At 38.5% G+C, this 27496-nt stretch overlaps 1 protein-coding gene across 3 annotated transcripts in view; it reads right to left on the reverse strand.

The window, feature by feature from the left end:
• The window catches only part of IFT74 (intraflagellar transport 74), a 118557-nt gene that overhangs the window by 22550 nt on the left and 68511 nt on the right, over nucleotides 1–27496 (reverse strand). For all 3 annotated transcript variants that reach the window (XM_063650477.1, XM_054502251.2, XM_054502253.2), the window contains 4 exons: nucleotides 26985–27128; nucleotides 25344–25384; nucleotides 16502–16581; nucleotides 870–923 (listed from right to left, as the gene is read on the reverse strand). In XM_063650477.1, the coding sequence (XP_063506547.1) occupies nucleotides 870–923; nucleotides 16502–16581; nucleotides 25344–25384; nucleotides 26985–27128 (319 nt within the window). The remainder of the gene's footprint in view (nucleotides 1–869; nucleotides 924–16501; nucleotides 16582–25343; nucleotides 25385–26984; nucleotides 27129–27496) is intronic.

The following is a 27496-nucleotide window of genomic DNA, read 5'->3' on the forward strand; positions in this document are numbered from 1 at the left end:
TAATACATGCCAATTTTTTTTAAAAATTATAAATGTATAACATAAGTTTAAGTGAAAACCAATTTATAAAATCAGGCTGAGATTTTTTTTAAGTGAATCAAAACTAACAAAAGGCAACTAAAATTACAGCTGGTGATAGAAACAAGTGACAATAACTGATGTGAGGGCTAACAAACAATGAGATAAGTATTATGGAAAGCTAAATATAAAAGTGAAAGATACTAAAGGTGAATATAGTGAAGCATATAAAAGAGAACATTCAATCAGTAAATGATCTATAGCAGCAGTCCCCAACCATTTTAGCACCAGGGACCGTGGAAGACAATTTTTCTATGGACCAGGGCCGGGGGGCAGATGTGGGTGATGGTTTTGGGATGAAACTGTTCTACCTGAGATCATCAGGGGTTAGATTCTCATAACAAGAGTGCAACCTAGATCCCTCGTATGCGATAAGGTTCACACTCATATGAGAATATAATGCTGCTGCTGATCTAACAGGAGGCAGAGCTCAGATGGTAATGCTCGCTTGCCAGTGGCTCACCTGCTGGTGTGCGCCCTGGTTCCTACCGGTCTGCAGCCTGGGGGTTGGGGACCCCTGGTGTATAGGTTTCCTCTACACAGACTATGAATGTAAGTACTAGCTTTAGAATCTAGCCCCAACGTATAGACACTTATCACATATCTTTTTAGAATTTTGTACCCATCTCTAAATTATGCTAGAAACTATTCTTCAAGGCAAAATGCTTTGAATGTCCACACTTCTGCATTTATTAGCCATTATATCTGCCCAAAATGAGGTCTCCGATTTGGTATAAATGAACAGCAATCTGAAAATATTATATTTTTATATCTACAAGAATATCACTTACCGTCCATATGTTCCTCCCTTTTCTTTAGCTCCTTGTATTTCTGGTTCATTTCACCTATGAGAGATATAAAATACAACATTAATTTCAAAAATTCCACATACAGGGCTCTAAATTAAAAATCTCTCTTTGGTTCTCTCTATGCCATTAGTCATTGACTATTCAATGTGTTCCATTAGGTGAAATTCTTTTACAATGACTTATAGAGACTTTTAAAGTAGACATATGTGTGTACCTTGAATATGTGGAACAAACAATATGATTGGAAAGGACTTAAAGGCTTGCCATTCCCAACCTGGGGCTATTCAACCTATACATGAACACTATGGGTGCTGAGAAACATAAGTTCCCAAGAAAGTCCATTCCATCTTTGAAAGATCACCAGTAAGACAGCAGAGTAACCTCACTCACAGAGTTTATACTCTAAAGATTTAACAATTAATTAAAATTAAAAGGTACTAAGTGCTATCATAGGAAAAATAAAAGATGCTATAGGAGCACACAGCAAGGACAACTAATCTAGGTCAGGGTTACAGAGAAAGTTTCCCTAAACAAGTAATATTTAAGTTGTATTATAAAGAATAGTAAGAGTTACCTGGTCAAAATACAGAAACTGCAAATGTCAAAGCATTACCAGTAAAAAGTTTCAAAGTGAGGATGAATATGGTAGCATAAAGAACTGAGGGAGTGGTATGGCCAAGGCAGAGAATGAAGTGAAAAAGTAGCACAAAGATGAGGCAGCTTACGAAGCACCTTATAAGATCCATGTTAAAGAGTCTGGACTTTCTCCTAAGGACAATTACTAAAGAATTTTAACCAGGGAGATGAAATAATCTGTTTGCAATTTTGAAAAATATTTCCGGTCTGGAGAAGAAAAGAGAAGATTGGAGGCAGTAAAACCAGTTAGAAAGTTGTCAGGATAATCTGGGTGAAAGATGAAAGCTGCCTTGAGTAGAGTGGTGGTAATTACGATGGAAAATAGTGAATTATTATCTGTGACATTTAAAAGCCAGAGTGATTGGTTTGGTGAGGGTTAAACAGGGAGGAATCAAGTATGATTCCCAGGCTTCTGGCTTGGGCATCTGAGAAGATGGTAGTACGACTAACCTAAATGGGGAAAAAGTTGAGAAAGAGTTGCTTACAGCAGTTTTGGATATGTTGAGTTTAACAAGCATGAAAAGCATGTCTAAAGAGACAAAAATCCAAGGCCTAGAAAAATGAATGAATTCTGCCATTTTAGCCTCACAGAGGGACCCATTAGTAGGAGTGGATCATGATTATTTTATGACAATAGGATTTCACTGTAACAAAAACTGAGCTTTGAAGGAACATGGCAGCTGCCTTCTGTAGAGAAAGCAGACAGAGACATGAACCTCCATCTGTGCATATACTTGCTTGGTGTTAAGTGAATCATGACAACACAAGGGTGATGGCAAAGTCAGAGACGTGGATTAGCAAACAGCTTTTCTGCCTTCTGGTCTGAAGAGTTTTCTGAAATTCATTGATGACAACCCTGATACTGAGAAAATCTTATGTTAAGGCTTCCAAAATATTACTGGTAGTAAAAAGCTGCAAGTGAAAGCTAATGTTTAAGGACAGTAAATACCTAATGGTCACAAATTCCTAGCCAGGCTACACCCAGCACCAATAGGAAACCCTGGATCCACTCAGATACGGCTCTAGATGGATTAGCAACTTTACTCAACTACTACTCAGTTCAAATGATCAACCATGGTCTCAAAATACACTAATGCACCCTGATTAACTGTGAAGAGGAGGCCAGAGGTAATCTGTTATTAATTAAACACACTTTGTCTGTATATGTGTGTGTGTGTATATACATACACACATTTGTAAAATATACTACAGACAGGTTTTTGAGTGGGAAACAGAAAGAGTTGGAGTTTGCAGCACACATGATCTGGGATACCCTTATAGGAGGAAGATGTGCATATAAATATCATTGCACATGTGAAGTGGCAGAAAAGCTACTATCTCCTGAACCTGCCATGGCCCACGTTTCCAAGAAAGTCCTAGTTGCTTGTTCTGGCTATTTAAGTTCCACTCTTGGGAGACTGGTCAGGCATTAAGGGATTAGGAGGGAGGCGTGGATCCTAGACTTTACAAGGATTTAACTATCATCTTATCTTTTTTCTTTTAATCTTAAGAGAATTCCTACACATGATGTTTCCAGTTTCTCATCTTGCTTTTAAACCCCAAGACACTGCAATGAGGCTTTTCCTCCTCCTGTTCCAATGAAATTGTTCTCAGTGAGATTATACAACTGCTTAATGATCAAATTCAAAGGGTAGTCAGTTATCTTACTTTGTAATATTTGACACTATTGATACAACCTTTCAATTTTCTTTGTTTTCCTTTATGTTTTATTTTTGCTTTTTGGGGGAATGGGAGGGCTTCTCTGGCTTTTCTTACTCTCAGATCATTATTTTTCTGTCTTCTCTTCATGGGTCTGCTTCCTTCTTCATTTATATTCTAGAGTTCTGTTCTTAATGAACTTCTAACGCTATATCCACGGCAATTTCATACATTCTTGTGGTTTAAGAACTCTCAAATATAATATATTCTCTGAGTTTTAGATTCTTTAATCTAAATGCTTACTATATATATTCATTTGGAAGCCCTTTCAGGACATCCTAACTCAGTATATTCATAATTAAACTCATAGTCTTCCCCCTCTTTATTCCTTATTACATTTGGCTGTCCTCACCATCCATTCATCATTCAAGACAGAAACCTGAGAGGAGACTCCTCCCTCCTTCTCTCCTCAAAGTCATCCACCTAGTTGCCAACAGATTGAGCTGGAAGATATAACTGGTTAACATTTACAGGTGCACAGCTGGCCAGCTGGATTAGATGGGACAGAGTTCCCACACATCTCAGCAGATTCCCAAGCTTCATAAAACTTCCTCCAATATCACTATTGCTAAGAAGGAGAGTGGTCAGAGCATTAGTGAACTTCTCTACTTGGTGATTTCTCAGTGGAGGATTAGTATCTGAGTTGCCCATAAAGGCACTGTAAATGTAGGCAGTCCTAAGGTAAGGTAAAACATAATGGTTTTTAGCAAATATATCCTTAGATTCAATATCACAGGACAGGACAAGATTGTAGATAGATGGAAACAAATCAGTGTATCACAATGGAGGTACAAGCAGGTAAGCAGAAGGGTCTAATGTAGTAGAATCAACAATGAGGAGACCAAGGGAGAGGGAAAGGGACACAACGGTAAAAGGAAGGCAATTTTGGAGATATCCTTTAATTCTGAGCATTTGATGTGAGCATAGTTCTATACTCATTTATTTATTTCAGATAAATTTACTGATTATCTACTACGTGCCAGATACTGTAACAAGTGTTGGGATATCAAACTGAGTAAGACAGTTTCCACCCTATTCTCAAAGGGCTTACACTCCATTAGGTGTACAAAAACAAAAATTTATAATGCAACATAAGTGCTCTAACAGGTATGTATGAAGTGCTGTGGTAACCAGATGCGTGAAAAGACTTCAGGAGGATTTTACACAGGAATTATACCAGCAAGGTACTTTATCAGGTTAACATAGGGATTAAAGAAAAAAGTAAAATATTTTCCTTTGAAGAATTTATACTCTAATAAGACAAGTATACAAAAATGTACACTATAAATTCAGGCTTTTTCATCCCTCAAGTAGGAAAGAAGAAATGCGTATGGGCTGTTAACAAAAGACTGGAGATACTGTAGAAAGGACACCATTGCTTTTTAAATAGTCTCTCCTATAGCCAGCAGTGGAGTAAGGGGGATACGCTCTTCTTGCACTGCCAATAGTCTGAGCACCACCAAAACTACCTCTGTCCTCACTGCAAGGAAGTTCACCCCACACTTTTACTTCTCTGGCATCAAATGATGTTCTCCTGACTCAGGCTTTATAGGCTTTTATACTCTGAGAAGTAGTTCTGCCCCTAAGAAGGTCTGATTACCATTTTCCAAATAGGTGGCTATCCCAATCTTCTCTCCTGATCAATACACGACAAGACATGTACTAGTAACTCTCCTGGCCTCAAGGCCCCCAACTCAGCAAAGCCTACTGATTTTGGAGTTGAAAGGTCAACAGAAAACAAAATCAGGGAGATGGGGCAAAAAACAACTCCACAGGACTTTTGCACAGCCAGATTGTTTCTTAGCACTTGGAATACTTCTGAAGCACGCAAAGTCTCCCAGTACCTTTCCTTCTTTTTTTTTTTTTTCTTTTGAGACAGAGTCTCACTCTGTCACCCAGGCTGGAGTGCAATGGTGCAATCTCAGCCGCAACCTCCGCCTCCCAGGTTCAAGCAATTCTCCCACCTCAGCCTCCCAGCTGGCTGGGGCTACGGGCACGCGCCACCACGCCCAGCTAATTTTTGTTTTTAGCAGAGACAGGGTTTCACCATGTTGGCCAGGACGGTCTCGAACTTCTGACCTCAAGTGATCCACCCACCTCAGCCTCCCAGAGTGTTGGGATTACAGGCGTGAGCCACTGCACCTGGCCTCAGTATCTTCTATGTGGCACGGTTTCTATCCCTATTACCATTCTGGTCACTCTACTATGAATGAGCTCTAGTTTTTCTCTAACCCTTTTAACATTTTATGCCAAGAAACTTAAGATTCCAAGAAGACCGTCACTCTCCATAGTCTACACAACCATTTTTTTGTTATGCAATCTAGGATTTCAGCTGTTTTCAAGGCTGTATCACATTAATTCATATTGAGTTATCTAAACCCCTTCTAACATTTTCACGTATTTTAGTGAGCCAGAACACTTTCTCCTCCCTGACTCCTATTTCAATTTCAATTAGTTGTGGGGGCTGATAAAATTCCATCTTTTTGCATTCAGTCTATCTCTCCCATCTACTTTTCACATACCATTATTACAGTAAGCAGCAAATTAGTATATAAAATACAGTCATTCCTTGGTATCTGATGGGGACTGGTTTCAGTACCACCATCCCCTCTGTAGATACCAAAACCTGGGGATGTTCAAGTCTTTTACATAAAATGGCATAGTATTTGCATATAACCTACATATACCCTCCTGCTATATACTTTAAATCATCCCTACATTACTTATGATACCTAATATATTGTAAATGGTTGTTACACTGTGTTGTTTAGGGAATAATGACAAGGAAAAAAAGTCTGTACATGTTCAGTACAGATGCAACCACTGTAGGGCAAACTACACAGTATACATCAGCAACAATGTAACATTTTTTGTTTTATTTTTATTTTAAAAATAGAAATGGGGTCTTACTATATTGTCCAGGCTGATTTCGAACTCCTGACCTCAAGCAATCCTCCTGCCTCAGCCTCCCACAGTGTTGGAATTACAGGCATGAGCCACCATGCCCAGCCACATTTTCTATCAACACTTGCAGATGACTTTCATTTAATGACCTGAAAGAATATATTAACACGCATCAAAACTCTGGCTCTTCTGGCTGAGCACAGTGGCTCACACCTGTGATCCCAATACTTTGGGAGGCCAAGATAGGAGGACTGCTTGAGGCTGGGAGTTCGAGACGAGCCTGGGCAAAATAGTGAAGCCTGTCTTTACAAAAAATTTAAAAATTAAAAAAAAAAAGCACAAACTCTAGCTTTTCTCTCTTGATAACCCTCATTTGACGATGATGACGATTATAATTTCTATTTGGTGCCCACGGTGCCCATATGGTGAGGTGGTGAGATGCACAGCACTGTAGGTAAGTGGTGAGACACGAGGCTAACTTGAACCTTCTAATAGGACATCGGAAAGATCATTTATGCTGGAAGAATCTTCAAGCGTTTAAGGTCAAGGCTTCATAATACAGACGGCTTTAGTTGGGAACATTGTTCTAGGAAGCTGTTTCTCCTTTTTCCTTGAAGCATTAAACAACTCTTGCAGTGGTTGTAGGCATGTTGCTATTCCTCAGGTGACACGGAGGCGTTGTGCCACTGAAGGATCATACCCTTTAACACTTGCACCTGTTGAAAAACTGCTGCAAATTTTTCAAGTGTCCAAATTCATGACTCTGTTTCCGCTAAATCTGTATCACTGTCATCATCTCCTGTAGAGAACTTCAGCAGAACCTTGAGTTCCTTGTTGGTAAGGGTTTCTCTATGCTCTTCTATGTGTTCCTTGAAGTCACCCTTGATCACGTAAGAGAAGCATTCCCCATCAACTTCCTTTGCAACATTCAAGATATTCCTAGGCCGGGTGCGGTGGGCTCATGCCTGTAATCCCAGCACTTTGGGAGGCCGAGACAGGCAGACCACGAGGTCAGGAGTTCGAGACCAGCCTGGCCAAGAGACCAGCCTGGGGAATATGGTGAAACCCATCTCTACTAAAAATACAAAAATTAGCCGGGCGTGGTGGCATGTACCTGTAATTCCAGCTACTCAGGAGGCTGAGGCAGGAGAATTGCTTGAACCCAGGAGGTGGAGGTTGCAGTGACCTAAGATCGTGCCATTGCACTCCAGCCTGGGTAACAGAGTGAGACTCCAACTCAAAAAAAACAAAAACAAAACCATATTCCTGACTTCTGCACCAATAATGGGGAAGCTCCTGAAATCACTGACTACCTCATTCCATAATGGCTTCCAACATGCACTGACTGTCTTGGGCTTTGGGGCATCTGCAGCCTCTGTAAAAAGCACAACTACATTTGCAATTGTGAAACTCTTCCATAAATCCATGACACTGTAGTCAAGGTTAGCATCAAGGACAGCACAAATCCTCCTGAAGGTGAGGTGGGTATAAGTCATTTAATGCACTTGCTGATGCCTCGATCAAATGGCTAAAACAGTGAAGTAGCACTTGCCTTAGGCAAGAACATCACTGCAACATTGTCATTAGTGAAGTAGAGAGATCAGGGATGGCTGTGAGTAATGTCAATTATGAGGATGACCTTGAATGGCACCCTGTTCTCTTCCAGGTGTTTCTTCATTTTAGGAATAAAAGTGAATTCCACGAACGAGATGGCCATCACTCAAGCCTTCCTATTGTGTTGACAGAACACAGGTAGGCAATTTTTGATTTTGTTCTTAAGGACCCAGGGACTGTTTGCTTGGTACACAAGACCTGGCTTGACCATGTGACCTGCTATGTTGCCACATAGCACCAGAGTAAAATGATCTTTCCAGGCTTTGAACCCCAGAGCCTGCTTGACACTCTTATGGATGTAGGTATTAAGCCTCTTCTTCCAGAACAAGTCTCTTTCAACACAACTGAAGACTTGCTATGAAAGGTATCCTTTGTCTTCTGAATTTCTTGAGCTCTTTTGGGAATGCTGATACTGCCTGGCCATCAGCTAATGCTGATTCTCCTGTGATCTTTAAGTTCGTGAGGCTGTAGTACTTTCCACAGCTAGCTAGTCATCCCTTCCTTCCTCTCACTCTCTTCAACTTCCTCACAGGAATGCTCACAAAGGCTAAATGCTTTTTCATACATAATTTTGCCATCAACAGGGACATGCTTTTGTGATATTTTGTCTCCTCATACATTTGATGTTTTCTTAGTCTCTGCAAGCTTTTTTTTTTCTTTTTTTTTTTTTTCAGATGGGGTTTCACTCTTGTTGCCCAGGCTGGAGTGCAATGGCGCGATCGTGGCTCACTGCAACCTCCACCTCCCAGGTTCAATCAATTCTCCTGTCTCAGCCTCCCTAGTAGCTGAGATTACAGGCGCCCACCACCACTCCCGGCTAAATTTTTGTATTTTTTAGTACAGACGGGGTTTCACCATTTTAGCCAGGCTGGTCCTGAATCCTGACCTCAGGTAATCCACCTGCCTCAGCCTCCCAAAGTGCTGGGATTACAGGCGTGAGCCACCGTGCCCGGCCAGTCTCTGCAAGCATTTTATCATGAATCACAGCAACAATTTTTTTTGCCATTGTAGGGGCAGCACTAACACTTCCACAAATGTCAGCTTCCTTCTGTTTTATTGTGCCACTTTGGTAAATCACATGCCACTTTTCAAAAGATCTAGGGTTTTTATTTTCTTGTTGAGAGACAGCACTTTACGCTCTCTCTTAGTCTGTAAGGGATTTCTTTCACCATGTAATTGATTTTTAGGAGTCTTTTTTTTTCACAGAAGAAAAGAGTGAACACAAGTAGCCAATGAATAAAATGCCAGATGAACACTGCTCAAACAGTGGGTGCTAGAGAGAGACTGAAGATCTGTGAAACAATGGGAGGCTATAGCAGGGTATTCTTCAGTTCAAACGGATTCGGCGTAGTGCTTAGCACATGGCAGGTTCAGACTTGCTTTTTGAAACTTCCTGTATTTTTTCAATTGTTTTCCATCCATAGTTGGTAGGATCTGCCGATGAAGAACCCGTGGGTACAGAGAATTGACCATATTACAAAATTGCTATGGTAAAAAGAGTACATATAAGCTTAATGTTTTAAACCAATTTTGGCATTAGGTTTCACCTAATTTTCTAAATATACATTCTCTGGGAAATACAGTTGACCCTTGAACAACAGAGGTTTGAACTGGGTGGGTCTACTTACATGCAGATTTTCTTCTGCCTTTGCCACCCCTGAGATAGCAAGACCAAACTCTTCCTCCTCTTCCTCAGTCTACTCAATATGAAGACAATGCGGATGAAGACCTTTATAATGACCTACTTCCATTTTATGAGTAAGTGGAAAATAATAAAAATCTTTAAAATTATCTTAATAACATTTTCTTTTCTCTAGCTTACTTTATTGTAAGAATACAGTATATAATACATACAAAATATGTGTTAACTGTTTATGTTATTGGTAAGGCTTCCAGCCAACAGTAGACTATTAATAATTTTTTATGGAGTCAAAAGTTATACACGGATTTCTGACTGCATGGCACACTCAGTGCCCCTAATCCCAATGCTGTCTTGAAGGGTCAACTATATTTTAAATTTTAAATTACAGGTATGCAAACAAGGTCAGATACTTCTATTTCTAAAGACAGGAGGCACTTTAAAAGCTGTAATTATAATTTGTACATATTGTATAAATCGTATAATTTTTATTATCTAATTTATGTAAAACAAAAGGACTATGTAGAAGTTTGTTCCAACAGAGTACTGTATATAAAATCATACAGTATAATTGGTAGTACGCAGCATATACTAAACATATGGTCCTTAATCATTTTCGAAAGTAGTGGTTATCAAACTTTAACATGAATCAGAATCACCAGGAGGACTTACTGAAACAAATTGCTGAGCCCTCTCCTTAGGGTTTCAAATTCAATAGGTCTGGGGTAGAGCCCAAGAATTTGCATTTCTAACAAGTTTCAGGTGGTGGCAATGATCCTGGTGTAGACGTAATACCACCATTTTAATGAAAGATTCAACGTATAGTTTAAACAATTTCTAGATTGAACAATAATAATTCATTCTTCTTCAGCAGATATATGTTGGAAAACCACAGAATAGCAATGGATAGATGCCATTTGAAATCTCAGATACCAGAAGATAAACCACTTTGAAATTAAATAGGTTATTTTGTACATCCTGAAGGAAATACTGATGGGAAAATACTTTCTAATGTATGCTTTGGGAAAATAACTGCAGTAAAGTTATTCAATTTTGCTTTTATAAAGTAACAGCATTAACAATAAGTCACTAATTAATATTTATGAGCATATTTTAAATTGACTGCTATTATGAATGTGTTTTGTGTTTATATATGTTTACCATTTATGTTATTGGTAAGGCTTCCAGCCAACATTAGACTATTAATAATTAAGTTTTTTAATTATCTAATCTAATTCTCACAATAACCCTAAGAGGTAGATACTATAATTACCTCCATTTTAAAGAAAAAAAACTAAGATAAAGTAAGATTAAATAGCATAAATAGCATGTCTAAGATCAAAAAGCACAGCCTGGATTTGAATCCAGGCATTCTAGTAACAGGACATGTGCTTAAAATAGAATGATTCTGGCCGGGCGTGGTGGCTCACGCCTGTAATCCCAACACTTTGGGAGGCCAAGACAGGCAGATCACCTGAAGTCAGGAGTTTGAAACCAGGCTGACCAACATGGAGAAACCCCGTCTCTACTAAAAATACAAGAAATTAGCCGGGTATGGTGGCGCATGCCTGTAATCCCAGCTACTTGGGAGGCTGAGGTAGGAGAATTGTTTGAACCTGAGAGGCGGAGGTTGCGGTGAGTCAAGATCGCACCATTTTACTCCAGCCTGGGCCACAAGAGCAAAACTCCGTCTCAAAATAAATAAATAAATAAACAAATAAATAATTATAAAAGTATTCTGTCTTTAACATTTTTTATTTTACCCTCCATAATTAAAAAAACAATGGTCCTAACCTAGGCTTTAGAATTCTGGGTATGAAAAAGTATACTATAGACAAACCAAAGTATTATATTTTGTTATTTTACTACTTTGAATGACACATATAAATTATGCAGAAAGTTACAATGAATTCATTCAGAATTTAAGACAGTAATTCAATATTCCTATAGCACTTCGCATATATTTCTATTATGACATATTTACCACATTGTAGCAACTAGTTATTTATATGTATTATGGTATATTAATAATCATATATTTGGTTTTACAATCAACTCCACATTTGGGAAAGTACTTGAATCTGGAAAGTAATCATTTTTGGTGAGTAATAATGCCCAATAATCCCTCCTGGAGAGACGTATGACAGTGACTGTACAACATTTGTTAACTCTATTTGTCAATCCTACTGTGTATATATTAATAGATGCTCAGAAAATTAGCCCCATCTTGTGGATCACAGTAGTACTACAAATTCAGGCCTAACAGTTAAAACTTCGGAACTGTCAGTGATGTGTACATTATCTTGACTGACAAAAACTAAAAAACTTATGGCTAGCATTGGTGAGGAACCACCTTCACATACTGCTTTTGGTTGTATAACATAATACAACCTTTTCTGGGAAGAAATTTGCAAACCAGTTGTAAATATAAATAATATTCCATTCAAAATTTCACTTATAGAAATTTATTCTGTAGAAATAAACAGACAAGTTAATAAACATGAATGTACTAGTGCATCACTGTTCTTGGGAGTAAAAAATTAGAAACAGCCTAAATATCAATGTGGATACAATGAATCCTATGTAACAACAATCATGGGGGGTAGCTAATGGTTGTCAGAAGCGCCTTAATATGTACCAGGCACCATTTTTTTTTTTTTTTTTTTTTGAGACAGGGTCTCACTTTGTTATCCAGGCTGGAGTGCAGTGGCATGATTTTGGTTGGAGTGATTTTGGCTCACTGCAGCCTTGACCTCCCAGATTCAAGTAATCCTCCTACCTTAGCAAAGAGCTGGGACTACAAGTAGCTGGGACTATAAGCCAAACACACATTACCATGCCTGGCTAACTTTTGTATTTTTTTGTAGAGACAGGTTTTCGCCCTGTTGCCCAGGCTGGTCTCGAACTTCTGATCTCAAGCAATCCACCCCCCTCAGTCTCCCAAAGTGCTAGGATTACAGGCATGAGCCACCACACCTCGACCGGGCACCATTCTTAAGTCTGACTTTAGAGCCCTAACATTGACCACTATGCTATACCATTTCTCAGAATGAAGTATACATCCTCATAGGGAAGAATGTATATTATACAGTTAAATGAAAAGACTCAAGCTCAGAAGAATTGTGTATTAGTATTAGTCTATTTAAAAATATGTTTATAAATGTATTAAAAGTCTAAAAGCCTAAACATTAAACTGTAAACCATGATTACCTCTGAAGACTTGGATGAGGAGAAAGGAGATGACATTTTACTTTATATACTTTTCTACTGCTTGCATTTTTCATGTTAAATACATGTCAGATTCATATTTAAAATTACAATTTTAAAAAATTAGTTAATCTGAATCTTTAAAATAATTTTAAGTAGTTTAAAGACTTTTTTTTTCTTTTTTTTTTTCTTGAGACGGAGTCTTGCTCTGTCGCCCAGGCTGGAGTGCAGTGGCGCGATCTTGGCTCACTGTAACCTCTGCCTCCTGAGTTCAAGCGATTCTCCTACTTCAGCCTCCTGAGTAGCTGGGATTACAGGTACACACCACCATGCCTAGCTAATTTTTGTATTTTTAATAGAGATGGGGTTTCACCATGTTGGTCAGGCTGGTCTTGAACTCCTGACCTCGTGATCCGCCTGCCTCAGCCTCCCAAAGTGCTGGGATTACAGGCGTGAACCACTGTGCCCAGCCAGGACACTTTTTTTTTAAGCTGAAAAGGATGACCTCCTATAAGCTGAGGCTAATTGCCCAGTTAATGAAAGCATGAGGATGGTCCTTTAAGGCAAAACACACAAAAAAAATCTTTTTAAAAATCAGTAAAATGATGTACCTTCAAGGTGCTTAAAGTCTCAGAAATTCTAGGTAAGTAAGGCTTATAATTGTCATTTCTTGGTATGAATGGCACGTTGAACATGCACATTTAATTTTGATCCTCTCACAAACCCCACTAAAACTAGAGCAAAATGAATTTTTAAAGGTATAAACCCCCAGCATATAGAAATAGGAAACAACAGCAATAAAATTTTGGAAGCTGAAAGGAGATGGACAACTGATAACTGACTTAGCAGACTTGAGAAAGTTTAAATCTAAGCCAGCATTGGGTAAAGCTGAGAACTACCCTGATTTCAAAAGGCTCAGTATTTTTGCATAGAAAACTGATCTCTTTTTTTGTGATTTGTGTAAGGCTTTGACATGTCTTATAACAGTAATGCTGTTCTTTATAGAATTTATTCAATGTAAGGGAATACACTAGTAAAGAGTAAAACACCAGGCACAGTGGCTCACACCTGTAATCCCGACACTTTGGAGGCCAAGGCAGAAGGACTGCTAGAGCCAAGCACGTTGAGATCAGCCTGGGCAACAGAGCAAAACCCTGTCTCTACAAAAAAAGTTTTTAACAATTAGCTGGGCATGGTGGTGTGCACCTGTAGTCCTAGCTACTCAGGAGTTTATTTTACTTTTATTTTATTTTATTTTATTTTATTTTATTTTATTTAGCTAAGGCAAGAGATCACTTGAGCCCAGGGGTTTGAGGCTGCAGTGAGCTATGATGTCACACCACTGTACTCCAGCCTGGGTGACAGAAAGACCCTATCTGATTAAAAAAAAAAAAAAATGAGTAAAGTTAAGGGCCTGATTTCAGCTAAGTGGTCGAAGAAACTATTTACTCCGAAGGACTTCAATGTAAGATATAAACTCTCAAGTATTAATTTGTAGTAAGAATAAAATAATTTCTTTTTTTTTTTTTGAGACGGAGTCTCGCTCTGTCACCCAGGCTGGAGTGCAGAGGTGCAATCTCGGCTCACTGCAAGCTCCGCCTCCCGGGTTCACACCATTCTCCTGCCTCAGCCTCCTGAGTAGCTGGGACTACAGGTGCCCACCACCAGGCCCGGCTAATTTTTTGTATTTTTAGTAGAGACAGGGTTTCACCGTGGTCTCGATCTCCTGACCTCGTGATCCACCCGCCTCGGCCTCCCAAAGTGCTGGGATTACAGGCGTGAGCCACCGCACCCGGCCTAAAAGAATTTCTTAACAGATTCCTTAACAAAAACAAGCTGGGCACAGTAACATGGACCTGTAGTCCCGGCTACTTGGAAGGCTGAGGCAGTAGGACTGCTTGAGCCCAGGAGTTCAAGGCCACAGTGAGCTATGATCATGCCTGTAAATAGTCATTGCACTCTAGCCTGGCCAACACAGCAAGATTCATCTCTATTTAAAAAAAAAAAAAAAAAAAAAAGTCACTTGGCTATATGTTAGAAGTAAGCCTTGAGGATAAAAACATCCTTATTAAAAATAGTATCCCATGTTGAGTGAAAATATAAGCTGCTATTGTCCACTTGGTGTGTTCTGCTTTACTCAGAAGAACAATACTTTTTCTATTACTTTCCCTTGCTTATACAGAGCCAATATTTTAAAAAGCAATAATTAAGCAAATATGCAATTGCTGGCACTTCAACTAAGAAAGGAGAAATCAGGATGGGTTCAGGCTTTTTGGAAAGTAGCATGACATCTGCCAATAATACTCCGCTTTACTAATGATGTAGAGCTTGTAGCCAAATTCTGACCATATAACTTTCATTAGAGCTATTTCTCATTGTTTCTAGTTAGCACGCACTTACACAAATTCCTTCCCTGCTAAAATATAGAACAGCGTACCCTTTTTTTTTTTTCCCGAGATGGAGTCTTGCTCTGTCACCCAGGCTGGAGTGCAGTGGTGTGATCTTGGCTCACTGCAACCTCTGCCTCCTGGGTTCAAGCGATTCTCCTGCCTCAGCCTCCCAAGTAGCTGAGATTACAGGCATGTGCCACTACTAAAAATTTAAAACTTAGCTGGATGTAGTGGCAGACGTTATATATTCCCAGCTACTTGGGAGGCTGAGACAGGAGGACCACTTGAACCCAAGAGTCTGAGGTTGCAGTGAGCTGTGATTGAGCCACTGCACCGCTATGAATGTTTCCTTAGCCATAACGAGAATACATGTACATGTGCACACTGTTTATACCATACCTAACTCTTAAGAATATATAATCAATTCTTGATAATCCAAGAGCATAGTAACTGGTTTGCAGTTAAACTATGATTAAAATGCTATGGGGAATCTACTTTTATCTTTCTTATTAGGGAGAAGCTTGTTAGGAAACTGATGCTCAACCTCCTCCTTTAACCATATATAACAATGTAGCCCCCACACCCGAACCCCCACCACAGTATTTCTACATAGTCAAACCCCAAGCTCCCTCAGGTGTTCTGGTGTCTGCATTAGTTCTTCAAATTCCACTCCTGGGGAAAGTTGGGGAGGATAAGGTTAATCAGTCTTTGCTGCTTCATTACTAGGCCTGGGTGGGGAATTAATTCTGTCTGGATTATTTGTGTGGTATTTGTGATTTGATTTTCATCCCCTCTAATGCTACCAGTTACTGCCATTAATAGTTGACTATATTATTATTATTTAATTAATTTATTTATTTACTGAGACCGAGTTTCACTCTTGTTGCCCAGGATGGAGTGCAGTGGCGCGATCTTGACCCACCGCAACCTCTGCCTCCGGGTTCAAGCGATTCTCCTGCCTCAGCCTTTCTGAGTAGCTGGGATTACAGGCCTGCGCCACCATGCCGGCTAATTTTTGTATTTTTAGTAGAGACGTGGTTTCTCCATGTTGGTCAGGCTGGTCTCGAACTCCCGACTCAGATGATCTGCCTGCCTCAGCTTCCCAAAATGCTGGGATTACAGGCATGAGCCACCGCACCCGGCCGACTATATTGTTTATGGTAAACTATTGACTATTACTAGGAAGGAAGTATAACTTAGGAGAAAGTATAACTTAGGAATCTATAACAACTTTAAACATTTTACTTCTGTTTTTGTAAAAAAAAAAAAAACTGCTTGGCAAAGCTAAATAAATTTTATGCAATCATTTTAACTCATAAGTGGTCAGTTTAAATCATTGCTTTAATATTACTCATATAGTATATATTTTAGTAAAGTTAGTAATATCACAGAGAATTAAATAATAAATCCCAAGTAGTTAAACAGTCTCTGAGACACCAGTTAACACTATATTAATACTGCTAAACGTCTGTTAATCTACATTATAAAAATACCAGAAGCATTACCTTGGTGTTCCTCTAAATCCATGTCAAGTTGTCTAATTTCTTCAGCAAACTGATTTATCTTTTCTTTTGTATCTGTTAACCTGTTGAAAATATTTTTAATGAATTTATGAAGGAAATGTAGACATTCAATAAAAACAATTGATGGGGAGGTTAGATATCTTTTCCAAGTTGCATAAACAATATCTAAAAATAATATGTCTTATTCTAAGGACAATACTATAACTGACGATGACATTAGGATATTTTTTCCAAGTTGCATAAATATCGAAAAATAGCATATCCTATTATGAGGACAATACTATAAATCTATAGAGGAAGAATCTTGTCTAGATCTTTTCTTTTTCTTTGAGACGGGGTCTCGCTCTGCCACCAGGCTGGAGTGCAGTGGTGCGATCTCGGCTCACTGCAACCTCTGCCTCCTGGGATCAAGCGATTCTCCTGCCTCAGCCTCCCGAATAGCTGGGACTACAGGCATGCGCCTCCATGCCCAGCTAATTTTTGTATTTTTAGTAGAGACGGGGTTTCACCATGTTGGCCATGATGGTCTCGATCTCTTGACCTCGAGATCCACCTGCCTCAGCCTCCCAAAGTGCTGGGATTACAGGCGCGAGCCACTGCGCCCAGCCTAGATCTTTTTTACTGATTCATATTTGGAGCCCAAGTATATTCTGAGAACACTAGGTTGCCTGAGTTAAACAGCACACCCCTTCCCAACTTTCCTTTGAGTTTGATTTGCAGTATTAAGAAAATGAAAAATATTTAACAATACTTTTTGTAGGTTTCTATAAGCCAAATTAAGTTGGAAAATTAGTCTCAAAAATGAGAAAATAAGGGAAAACCTACCACTGGCAGAATATTATATGGGCTAATATTTTAACATAAAGCAGTTATACTTACTATAAAGCTACCATAACAAAAACAATGTGGTATAGGCATAAGGATAGACATATATATCAATGGACTAAAATTGTGAGTCCAGAAATAAGACCATATATCTACACCTAACTGATTTTTGACAAGGGTGCTAAGGTAATTAAGTGGGGAAAGAAGAGTATTTTCAATAAATGGTGCTGGGAAAAGTGCTTACGCAGAAGCTAAGGGACTCCTACCTCAAATCATACACAGAATTAACTTGAAATGGATCAAAGATCTGAATGTAAGAACTAAATTACCAAACTCTTAGAAGAAAACATAGACATAGTCTTCATGACCTTGGATTAGGCATCGATTTCTTAGATATGACACTAAAAGCAACAGCAACAAAAGAAAAACAGAAAAACTGGACATAATGAAAATTGGAAACTTTTATGCTTCCAAGGATACCAAGAAAATGAAAAGATAATTCATAGAACAAGGGAAATTTTACAAATCATGTATCTGATGAGACCTCTATCTAGCATATATAAGGAAATGTTACAACTCAGTAATCTAGTTTAAAAAATTAGCAAATGAACTAAGTAAACATTTCCCCCAAAGAATATGGCCAATAAGCATATGAAAGGAACCTCAACAGCATTAGCCATCAAACAAATACAAATCAAAACCATAGTGAGACACTGCTTCATACCCATTAGGCATGGCTATAATAGAAAAAGAGATAATAACAAGTGAGGATGTGAAAAAACTGGAACCCTCACATGCTGCTCATATGCTGCCCTCATTATATTACATAGAAATGTAAAACAGTACCAATTCTTTGAAAGTCTGATAGAATTCAGCTGTGGCTCCATCTGGTCCTAGACTTTTTGTTGGCAATTTTTTTTTTTTTTTTTTTTACCATTTCAATCTCACTGCTTGTTAATGGTCTGTTCAGAGTTTCTATTTCTTCCTACTTTAATCTAGGATTGTATATTTCCAGGAATCTATCCGTCTCCTCTAAGTTTTCTAGTTTGTGCGTGTAAAGGTGCTCATTGTAAGCTTGAATGGTCTTTTGTATTTCTGTGGTATTGGTTGTAGTATTTTGTTTCTAATTGAGCTTATTTGGATCTTTTCTCTTCTTTTCTTGATTAATCTTGCTATTGGTCTATCAATTTTGTTTATCTTTTCAAAGAACCAGCTTTTTGCTTCATTTATCTTTCATTTTTTTGTTTCAATTTAATTTAGTTCTGCTCTGATGTTTGTTATTTCTTTTCTTTTGGTGGGTTTGGGTTTGGTTTGTGCTTGTTTCTCTAGTTCCTTGAGGTGTGACGTTAGATTGCCTATTTGTGTTCTTTCAGACTTTTTGATGTAGGCACTTAATGCTCTGAATGTTCCTCTTAGCGCTGCTTTTGCTGTATCCCAGAGGTTTTAATAGGTTGTGTCGTTATTATTGTTCAGTTCAAAGAATTTTTAAATTTCCATCTTGATTTCATTGTTGACCTAAAGATCATTCAGGAACAAATTATTTAATTTCCATGTATCTGCATGGTTTTTACGGTTCCTTTTGGAGTTGATTTCCAATTTTATTCCACTGTGGTCTGAGAATACTTGATATAATTTTGATTTTCTTAAATTTATTGAGACTTGTTTTGTGGCCTATCATATGGTCTGTCTTGCAGGATGTCCCATGTGCTGATGAACAGAATGTATATTCTGCAGTTGTTGGGTAGAATGTTCTATAAATATCTGTTGAGTCCATTTGTTCTAGGGTATAGTTTAAATCCATTGTTTCTTTGTTGACTTTCTGTCTTGATGACCCGTCTAGTGCTGTCAATGGAGTATTGAAGTCCCCCACTATTAATTGTATTGCTGTCTATCTCATTTGTTAGGTCTAGTGATAATTGTTTTTTACATTTGGGTGCTCTAGTGTTAGGTGCATGTAGATTTAGTACTGTGATATTGTCCTGTTTGATTAGTCCTTTTATCATTACATAATGTCCTTCTTTGTCTTTTTCAATTGTTGTTAAAGTCTGTTTTGTCTAATATAAGAATAGCTACTCCTACTTGCTTTTGGGACCATTTGCATGGAATATCTTTTTCCACCCTTTTACCTTAAGTTTATGTGAGACCTTATGCATTAGGTGAGTCACTTGAAGATGGGAGATACTTGGTTGGTGAATTCTTATCCATTCCGCTATTCTGTATATTTAAGTGGAGCATTTGGGCTGTTTGTATTCAATATTAGTATTGAGATATGTGGTATTGTTCTATTCACTGTGCTAGTTATTGCCTGAATACCTTGGTTTTTCATTTTCATTGTGTTGTTTTATAGGCCCTGTGAGATTTATGATTTCAGGAGTTTCTACTTCGGTGTATTTTGAGGTTTTGTTTCAAGATTTAGAACTCCCTTTAACTGCTCTTGTAGTGCTGCCTTGGTAGTGGTGAATTCTCTCAGCATTTGTCTGAAAATGACTTTATCTTTGCTTCATTTACGAATCTTAGTTTCACTGGATACAAAATTCTTGGCTGATAATTATTTTAAGGAGTCTAAAGGTAGGACTCCAATCCCTTCTAGCTTGTAGGGTTTCTGCTAAGAAATCTGCTATTGATCTGATAGGTTTTCCTTTATAGGTTACCTGATGCTTTTGCCTCATAGCTCTTAAGATTCTTTCCTCTGTCTTGACTTTAGATAATCTTATGACTATGCCTAGGTGACGATCTTTTTGTGATGCATTTCCCAGGTGTAATCTTTGACATTCTTTCTTTGCTTTCTTTCTTTTTTTTTTTGGAGATGGAGTCTCACTCTGTCACCCAGGATGGAATGCAGTGGCATGATCTTAGCTCACTGCAACCTCCACCTCCCAGGTTCAAGTGATTTTTCTGCCTTAGCCTCCCAAGTAGCTGGGACTACAGGTGTGTGCCGCCATGCCCAGCAGATTTTTGTATTTTTAGTAGAGACAGGGTTTTACCTTATTGGCCAGGCTGGTCTTGAACTCCTGACCTCATGTTCCGCCCACCTCGGCCTCCCAAAGTGCTGGGACTACAGGTGTGAGCCACCGTGCTCAGCCATGACATTCTTATATTTGGATGTCTACATCTCTAGCAAGGCCAGGGAAGTTTTCCCTGATTATTCCCTCAAATACATTTTCCAAACTTACAGATTTGCCTTCTTCCTCAGGAACACCCATTATTCTTAGGCTTGGCCATGTAACAGAATCTCAAACTTTTTGGTGCCTTTGTGCTTTTTTTTTTTTTTTTTAAATTCTTTTTTGGTCTTTGTTGGATTGGGTTATTCTGAAAGCCTTGTCTTAGAGCTCTGAAGTTCTTTCTTCTGCTTGTTTGATTCTATCGTTGAAACTTTCCAATGTATTTTGCGTTTCTCAAAGTGTGTCTTTCATTTCCAGAAGTTGTGACTGTGTTTTTATTTATGCTACATATTTCTCTGGAGATTTTTTTCATCCATATCCTGTATTTTAAATTTCTTTAAGTTGGTTTTCACCTTTCTCTGCTGGCTCCTTGAGTAACTTAGTAACTGATCTTCTGAATTCTTTTTCTGTCAATTCAGAGATTTCTTCTTGGTTTGGATCCACTGCTGGTACTAGTGTGATCTTCTGGAGATGTTACAGAACCTTGTCTTCTCATATTACCCGAATTGTTTTACTGGTTCCTTCTCATTTGGGTAGACTATGACAGAAGAAAGATCTGAGACTCAAGGACTGCTGTTCAGATTCGTTTGTCCCATGAGGTGATCCCCTGATGTGGTGCTCTCTCCCTTTCCCTAGAGATGGGGCTTCCTGAGAGCCAGACTGCAGTGATTGTTATTGCTGTTCTGGGTCTAGCCACCCACCAGAACTACCGGGCTCCAGGCTTGTACTTGGGAGGGTCTGCAAAGACTCCTGCGAAGTGATCTGTCTTTAGGGTCTCAGCTGTGGATAACAGCACCTGCTCTGGTGGAGGTAGCTGAAGAGTGAAGTGGATTCTGCGAGAGTTCTTGGTTGTAGTTTTGTTTAGTGCACTGGTTTTCTTGAATGCTGGTTATGCTGGCAGTGAAGCTGTCATGTGAACAGACTCAGGGCCTCTGGTTAGTGTGGATGTTACAGGCAGTGAAATTAGCTGTTGTTTTCTCCTTCCCTTGGAGCAGGATTGTTCTGTTATGAATTGCTGTAATGGTTTGTGTCGGTTGGCCTCCAGCTAGGAGGTGGTACTTTCAAGAGGGCATCAGCTGCAGTAGTATGGGGGGATACAAGCTTGCCCTAAGGTCACCTGAATAAATATTTGGGTTTCTCAGGTGATTGGTGGGGCCATAGGCCTGCCACAAGTTTATGTCTTTTGTCTTTGGCTACGAGGCGGGTAGAGAAAGACCATCAGGTGGGGGCAGGGTTAGGCGTGTCTCAGTTCAGACTCCTCTTGGATGGGGCTGGCTGTGGCCAATGTGGGTGATGGAGGGGGTGGTTTCAGGCCAAAGAAGTTATGTTCCAAGGGGGAGATGGCAGCCTCTGCTGCTGATCTTACTGAAACTATTCCAAAAGATAGAGAAAGAGGGAATCTTCCTTAAATCATTCTATGAAGCCAGTATCACCCTAATACCAAAACCAGGAATGAACATAACAAAAAAAAGAAAACTATGGACCAATATCCCTGATGAATTTAGAGGCAAAAATCCTCAAAAAAAAATTAGCCAACCAAATCCAGCAGCATATCAAAAAGATCCTCCATGATCAAGTGGGTTTTATAGCAGAGATGCAGGGATGCGTGAACATACACAAGTCAATAAATGTGATACACCACATAAACAGAATTAAAAACAAAACTCATATGATCATCTCAATAGATGCAGAAAAAGCATTTGACAAAATCCAGCATCGTTTTATGATTAAAACCCTCAGCAAAATCAGCATAGAAGAGACATATCTTAAGGTAATAAAAGCTATCTATGACAAACCCACAGCCAACATTATACTGAACAGGGAAAAGTTGAAAGCGTTCCCCCTGACAGCTAGAACAAGACAAGGATTCCCACTCTCATCACTTCTATTCAACACAGCCCTAGAAGTCCTAGCTAGAGCAATCAGAAAAAAGAAATGAATAAAGGGCATCTACATCAGTAAAGAGGAAGTCAAACTGTCGCTATCTGCTGATGATATAATCATATAACTAGGAAACCCTGAGATTCATCCAGAAAACTCCTAGATCTTATAAATAAATTCAGTAAAGTTTCAGGACACAAAATCAACGTACACAAATCAGTAGCACCGCTATATACCAACAGCAACCAAGCTGACAAAGAAATCAAGAACTCGGTTGGGCGCGGTGGCTCATGCCTGTAATCCCAGGACTTTGGGAGGCCGAGGTAGGCAGATCACAAGGTCAGGAGGTCGAGACCATCCTGGCTAACACAGTGAAACGCCGTCTCTACTAAAAATACAAAAAAGTAGCCGGGCGTGGTAGCATGCGCCTTTAGTCCCAGCTACTCGGGAGGCTGAGGCAGGAGAATGGCATGAACCCGGGAGGCGGAGGTTGCAGTGAGCCAAGATTGCGCCACTACACACCAGCCTGGGCGACAGAGAGAGACTCTGTCTCAAAAAAAAAAAAAAAGGAAAGAAATCAAAAACTCAACTCCTTTCACAACAGCTGTGAAAATAAAATAAAATAAAACAAAATACAATACAATACAATACTTAGGAATATGCCTAACCCAAAAGGTAAAAGACCTCTACAAGGAAAACTACAAAACACTGCTGTAAGAAATCATAGATGACAAAAACAAATGGAAACACATCCCATGCTCATGGATGGCTAGAATCAATATTGTGAAAATGACCATACTGCCAAAAGCAAATCTACAAGTTCAATGCAATTCCCATTTCACCATCATCATTCTTCACAGAACCAGAAAAAAAAATCCAAAATTCATATGGAACCCAAAGCGAGCCTGCATGGCCAAAGCAAGACTAAGCAAAAAGAACAAATCTGGAGATATCACATTACCCAACTTCAAACTATACTATAAGGACTATGAGGTCACCAAAACAGTATTGTATTGGCATAAAAACATGTACATGGACCAATGGCACAGAATAGAGAACCCAGAAATAAAACCAAATACTGACAGTCAGCTGATCTTTGAAAAAGCAAACAAAAACATATGGTGGGGAAAGGACACCCTATTCAACAAATGGTGCTGGGATAATTGGCAAGCCACAAGTAGGAGAATGAAACTGGATTCTCATCTCTCATCTTATACAAAAATCAACTCAAGGTGAATCAGAGACTTAAATCTAAGACCTAAACCCATAAAAATTCTAGAAGATAACATCAGAAAAACTCTTCTAGACATCGGCATAGGCAAAGACTTCATGAACTGAAAGAACCTAAAAGCAAATGCAACAAAAACAAAATTAATTTCATAAGTTGTAATCAGTGACAAAAACATTACAATAGAATATGAGAGACATTAAAAGGCAATTTCGTCATTGTTGACTACTTATTAATTTACAACTTAGTTGATTAAAATTAAAACAATCTTAGCCGGGTATGGTGCCGTGTGCCTGTAGTCCCAGCTACTCGGGAGGCTGAGGCATGAGAATCCCTTGAACCCAGGATGTGGAGGTTGCAGTGAGCCAAGATTGCACCACTGCATTCCAGCCTGGGCGACAAACCGGGACTCTGTCTCAGAAAAAAAAAAAAAAAAATTAAATTAAAACAATTGGTATGCTTTCTGGTAACTGGTGGTAAAATGATTGTTTTACAAATTTCAAATAAATGTATTCAAATACAAATAAATGAAATGTAAAATGGTAAAGCTGTTTTGGAAAACAGTCTGGCAGTTCTTCAAAAAGTTAAACATAGTCATGAGTCAGCAATTCCACTCCTAGGTATATATACAAGAGAAGTGAAAACATATGTCCACACAAAAACTTGTACATGGATGTTCACAGGAGCATGATTCATAATAATAAAAAAATGGTAACAGCCCATACATCCATTAATTGATAAATGAATAAAATATGGTATATCCATACAATGGAATACTATTTGGAAATAAAAATTAATAAAATACTAAGCATGTATTAGTATTAATAAAAACTAATACATGCTTAGTATTTTATTAATTTTTATTTCCAAATAATATTCCATTTGTCTTAGTTTTCAAGGCTCACCTATGAGCCTTGGAACAGAACTGAGAACCCAGAAATAAAGCCAAATACCAATAGTCAGCTGATCTTCGAGAAAGCAAGGCTCACTGTGCTAAGTGAAAGCATCCTGCCACACAGAAGCACATATTGAATGATTCCATATATATGAAATGTCCAGAATAGGCATGGCTAGAGCTGGGAGAGGGATAAGGGAGGTGATGGTTAAAGGGTACAGGGTTTTATTGGGCTGACTGAATAGTTCTAAAATTGACTGGGGGCATGGCATACTGGCTCACAGCTGTAATCCCAGCTCTTCGGGAAGCTGAGATGGGAGGATCACTTGAGGCCAGGAGCTGGAGACTAGCCTGGGCCACATAGCAAGATCTCAACTCTACTAAAAATAAAAATAAATTAGCCAGATATGGTGGTGTGTGCCTGTAGTCCTGGCTACTTGGGAGGTTTGAGCCCAGGAGTTTGAGGTTACAGTGAGCTATGATCATGCCACTTGCACTCCAGTCTGGGCAGCAGAGTGAGACCTGGTCTCAAAAAGATAAAAATAAATAAAAATTGAAAAATAAAGATGATTTAGGTGATAGCTGCACACTTCTGTGAATATACTAAAAAGTTTTAAATTGTTTACATTAAATATATCTATTATATGGTGTAAAGTATATCTTAATAAAGATACTCATAAAAAACAATTATACTATGCAATGGCTCTTAAACACTCAAAGAAATATTTAAAGCTATAAGTAAAATTGAAAGAGTCAAAGCCACTCCTGTACCTTTAGAATGTAATTTTTAAAGTGAGAAATGGATGTAAAATGTCCTAGTATAAAGATACTTACTGTCTTTCCATGCTGGCTATTTCCTGATTATCGTCTTTAATCTACAAAGGCATAAAAAGAAAGTAGTATTTAAAAAATAACTCATTGTAAGGCTATCTTAAAGATAATTTCCTTCTAGAGTACATTGTACTAAAGTGTCAAATCTAGTCTCTTTCTTGAAATCTATTTTTTAGATTTCAACCTTTGAAGTTAAAGAGAACAGCACCAAGGAACCATCCACAGATTCCATCCTTTTTCCTCAAAGTAAGGGTAGTAACTGATATACTCACAGCTACCCTCCAGGCACCATGAGGTTAGCACATCTTCAGGCCTGGATAAGTTGATCTAAACATCTAGGATTTCTGAGATTCCCCTCAGTTTCCCACAAGGTAGGGTTGCTAGATTGAGCAAGCCCAGTTAAATTTGAATTTCAGATAAATAGTGAATATCTTTGAGAGGATATATGTACCATGTAATATTTGGAATATCTGTATCATTCACAAGCAATGAATAATTTTTCCATATACATATATATATATATATATCTCTGAAAGATTATTTATTGCTTATCTGAAATTCAAATTTAAGTAGCCATTCTATATTTCATGTGGTAGGCGTACCTCAAGATCACTCCTCCCCATCCTTCAATGATTTCTTTCCAAGGAACTACACAGGTTCTAGATTTAATACCTTTCTGGAATGATTCTGAATTGATACCTACATTTCTTCTAAATGTACTGGGCTTGATCTAAGTCTAAGGGCAAAGGAGTCCCTGACTGGAGCTGTGCCCAAATACATATGAAGTTCTCCTAAGGCCCTTATAGTTATGATGTGTCAGGATAAACAACATGCTAATTATAATTTGGAGCTAAACTAAATCCACCCTTGGGGTAGTAAGAAAGCTACTAAATACATGTTACATGTGTCATGACTTTAGGACATACGATAATTTTACAGGACATTTTAATTCCATTCTCTTCATGGAGGCACTGATAATAACAACCACAAAAAGTCACTGGCCTTGGGATACTCCATTTTCTAAATACAAGGCCCAAAACAATAATGAAACATATCTTCAAAAAGATTATCTAAATATTTAATGACCAATAAAGAAGAGTTTAAAGTATTCCTAATAAGGAAAAGTTAGCTTCACCTAAGTTACTATGAAATACTTGATTAAGAAAATCTAGGCTGGGTGCCTATAGTCCCAACACTCGGAGAGGCTGAAATGGGAGGACTGCTTGAGGCCAGGAGCTGGAGACCAGCCCAGGCAACACAGTAAAACCCTATCTCTACAAAAAATAAAAATAAAGAATTGGTGTGTTGGTGCATGCCTGCAGTCCCAGCTACTTGGGAGGCGGAGGTGGAGGATCACTTGAGCCCAGCAGCTCAGGGCTACAGTGAGCTATGATTGCACCACTGTGCTCCAGCCTGGGTTACAGAGCAAGATCCTACATAAATAATAATAATAATAATAATAATAATAATAATAATAATAAAAGAGGAAGAAAATCTAGATTAAAAAGTCATTTCTTCACATAAACTATTTTTAGACAATACACTTACTAGCTTTACTACTTGCATTAATATCCCTTAAATAAAACAAATCAATACATGTACCAAAACCAGACATCTTAAAATAAGTATGTTTGTTTTGCCCACCTGCTTAAGTAGTTTCTCTCTCTCTTCCATTGGAGATCCTATGCTTTTGTCTTCTGCAATCATTTGATCTCGGTGGGACTCCAACTCATAAAGTTTTTCATTCAGCAATACCGCCTCCTGTTTCACCTGGGAGTGAGCTATTTCCTAAAGGAAAATAAGAAGGGAAAGTTTTCATTATTATTTTATCAATAATTATTCTAAAATAGGTTTCAGTTTACAAGAATGGGGGTAAATTTAAACTACCAGCATCTTTAAATACAGACAGCAAACATCATTAGTACTCAATAATGCTACAAAGCACATTCCTAAATTGGAAGAATAAAAATAAATCCCGCTATTTTCAGTCTAAGATTCACAAGAAGTTGATAGCCTTAGTTTATTTTATTTTCTACATATAAGACCTGAATAAATATAGGACAACTCTACCAATGGGAGGATAAAGACAATGTCAAAACATATGTACAACTTTAAACACAATGTCTGATTCAACGTCCATAGAAGTGATCTTTGGA

Source organism: Pongo pygmaeus, chromosome 13, assembly GCF_028885625.2.
Source record: "Pongo pygmaeus isolate AG05252 chromosome 13, NHGRI_mPonPyg2-v2.0_pri, whole genome shotgun sequence".
NCBI classification, from domain to species: domain Eukaryota; kingdom Metazoa; phylum Chordata; class Mammalia; order Primates; family Hominidae; genus Pongo; species Pongo pygmaeus.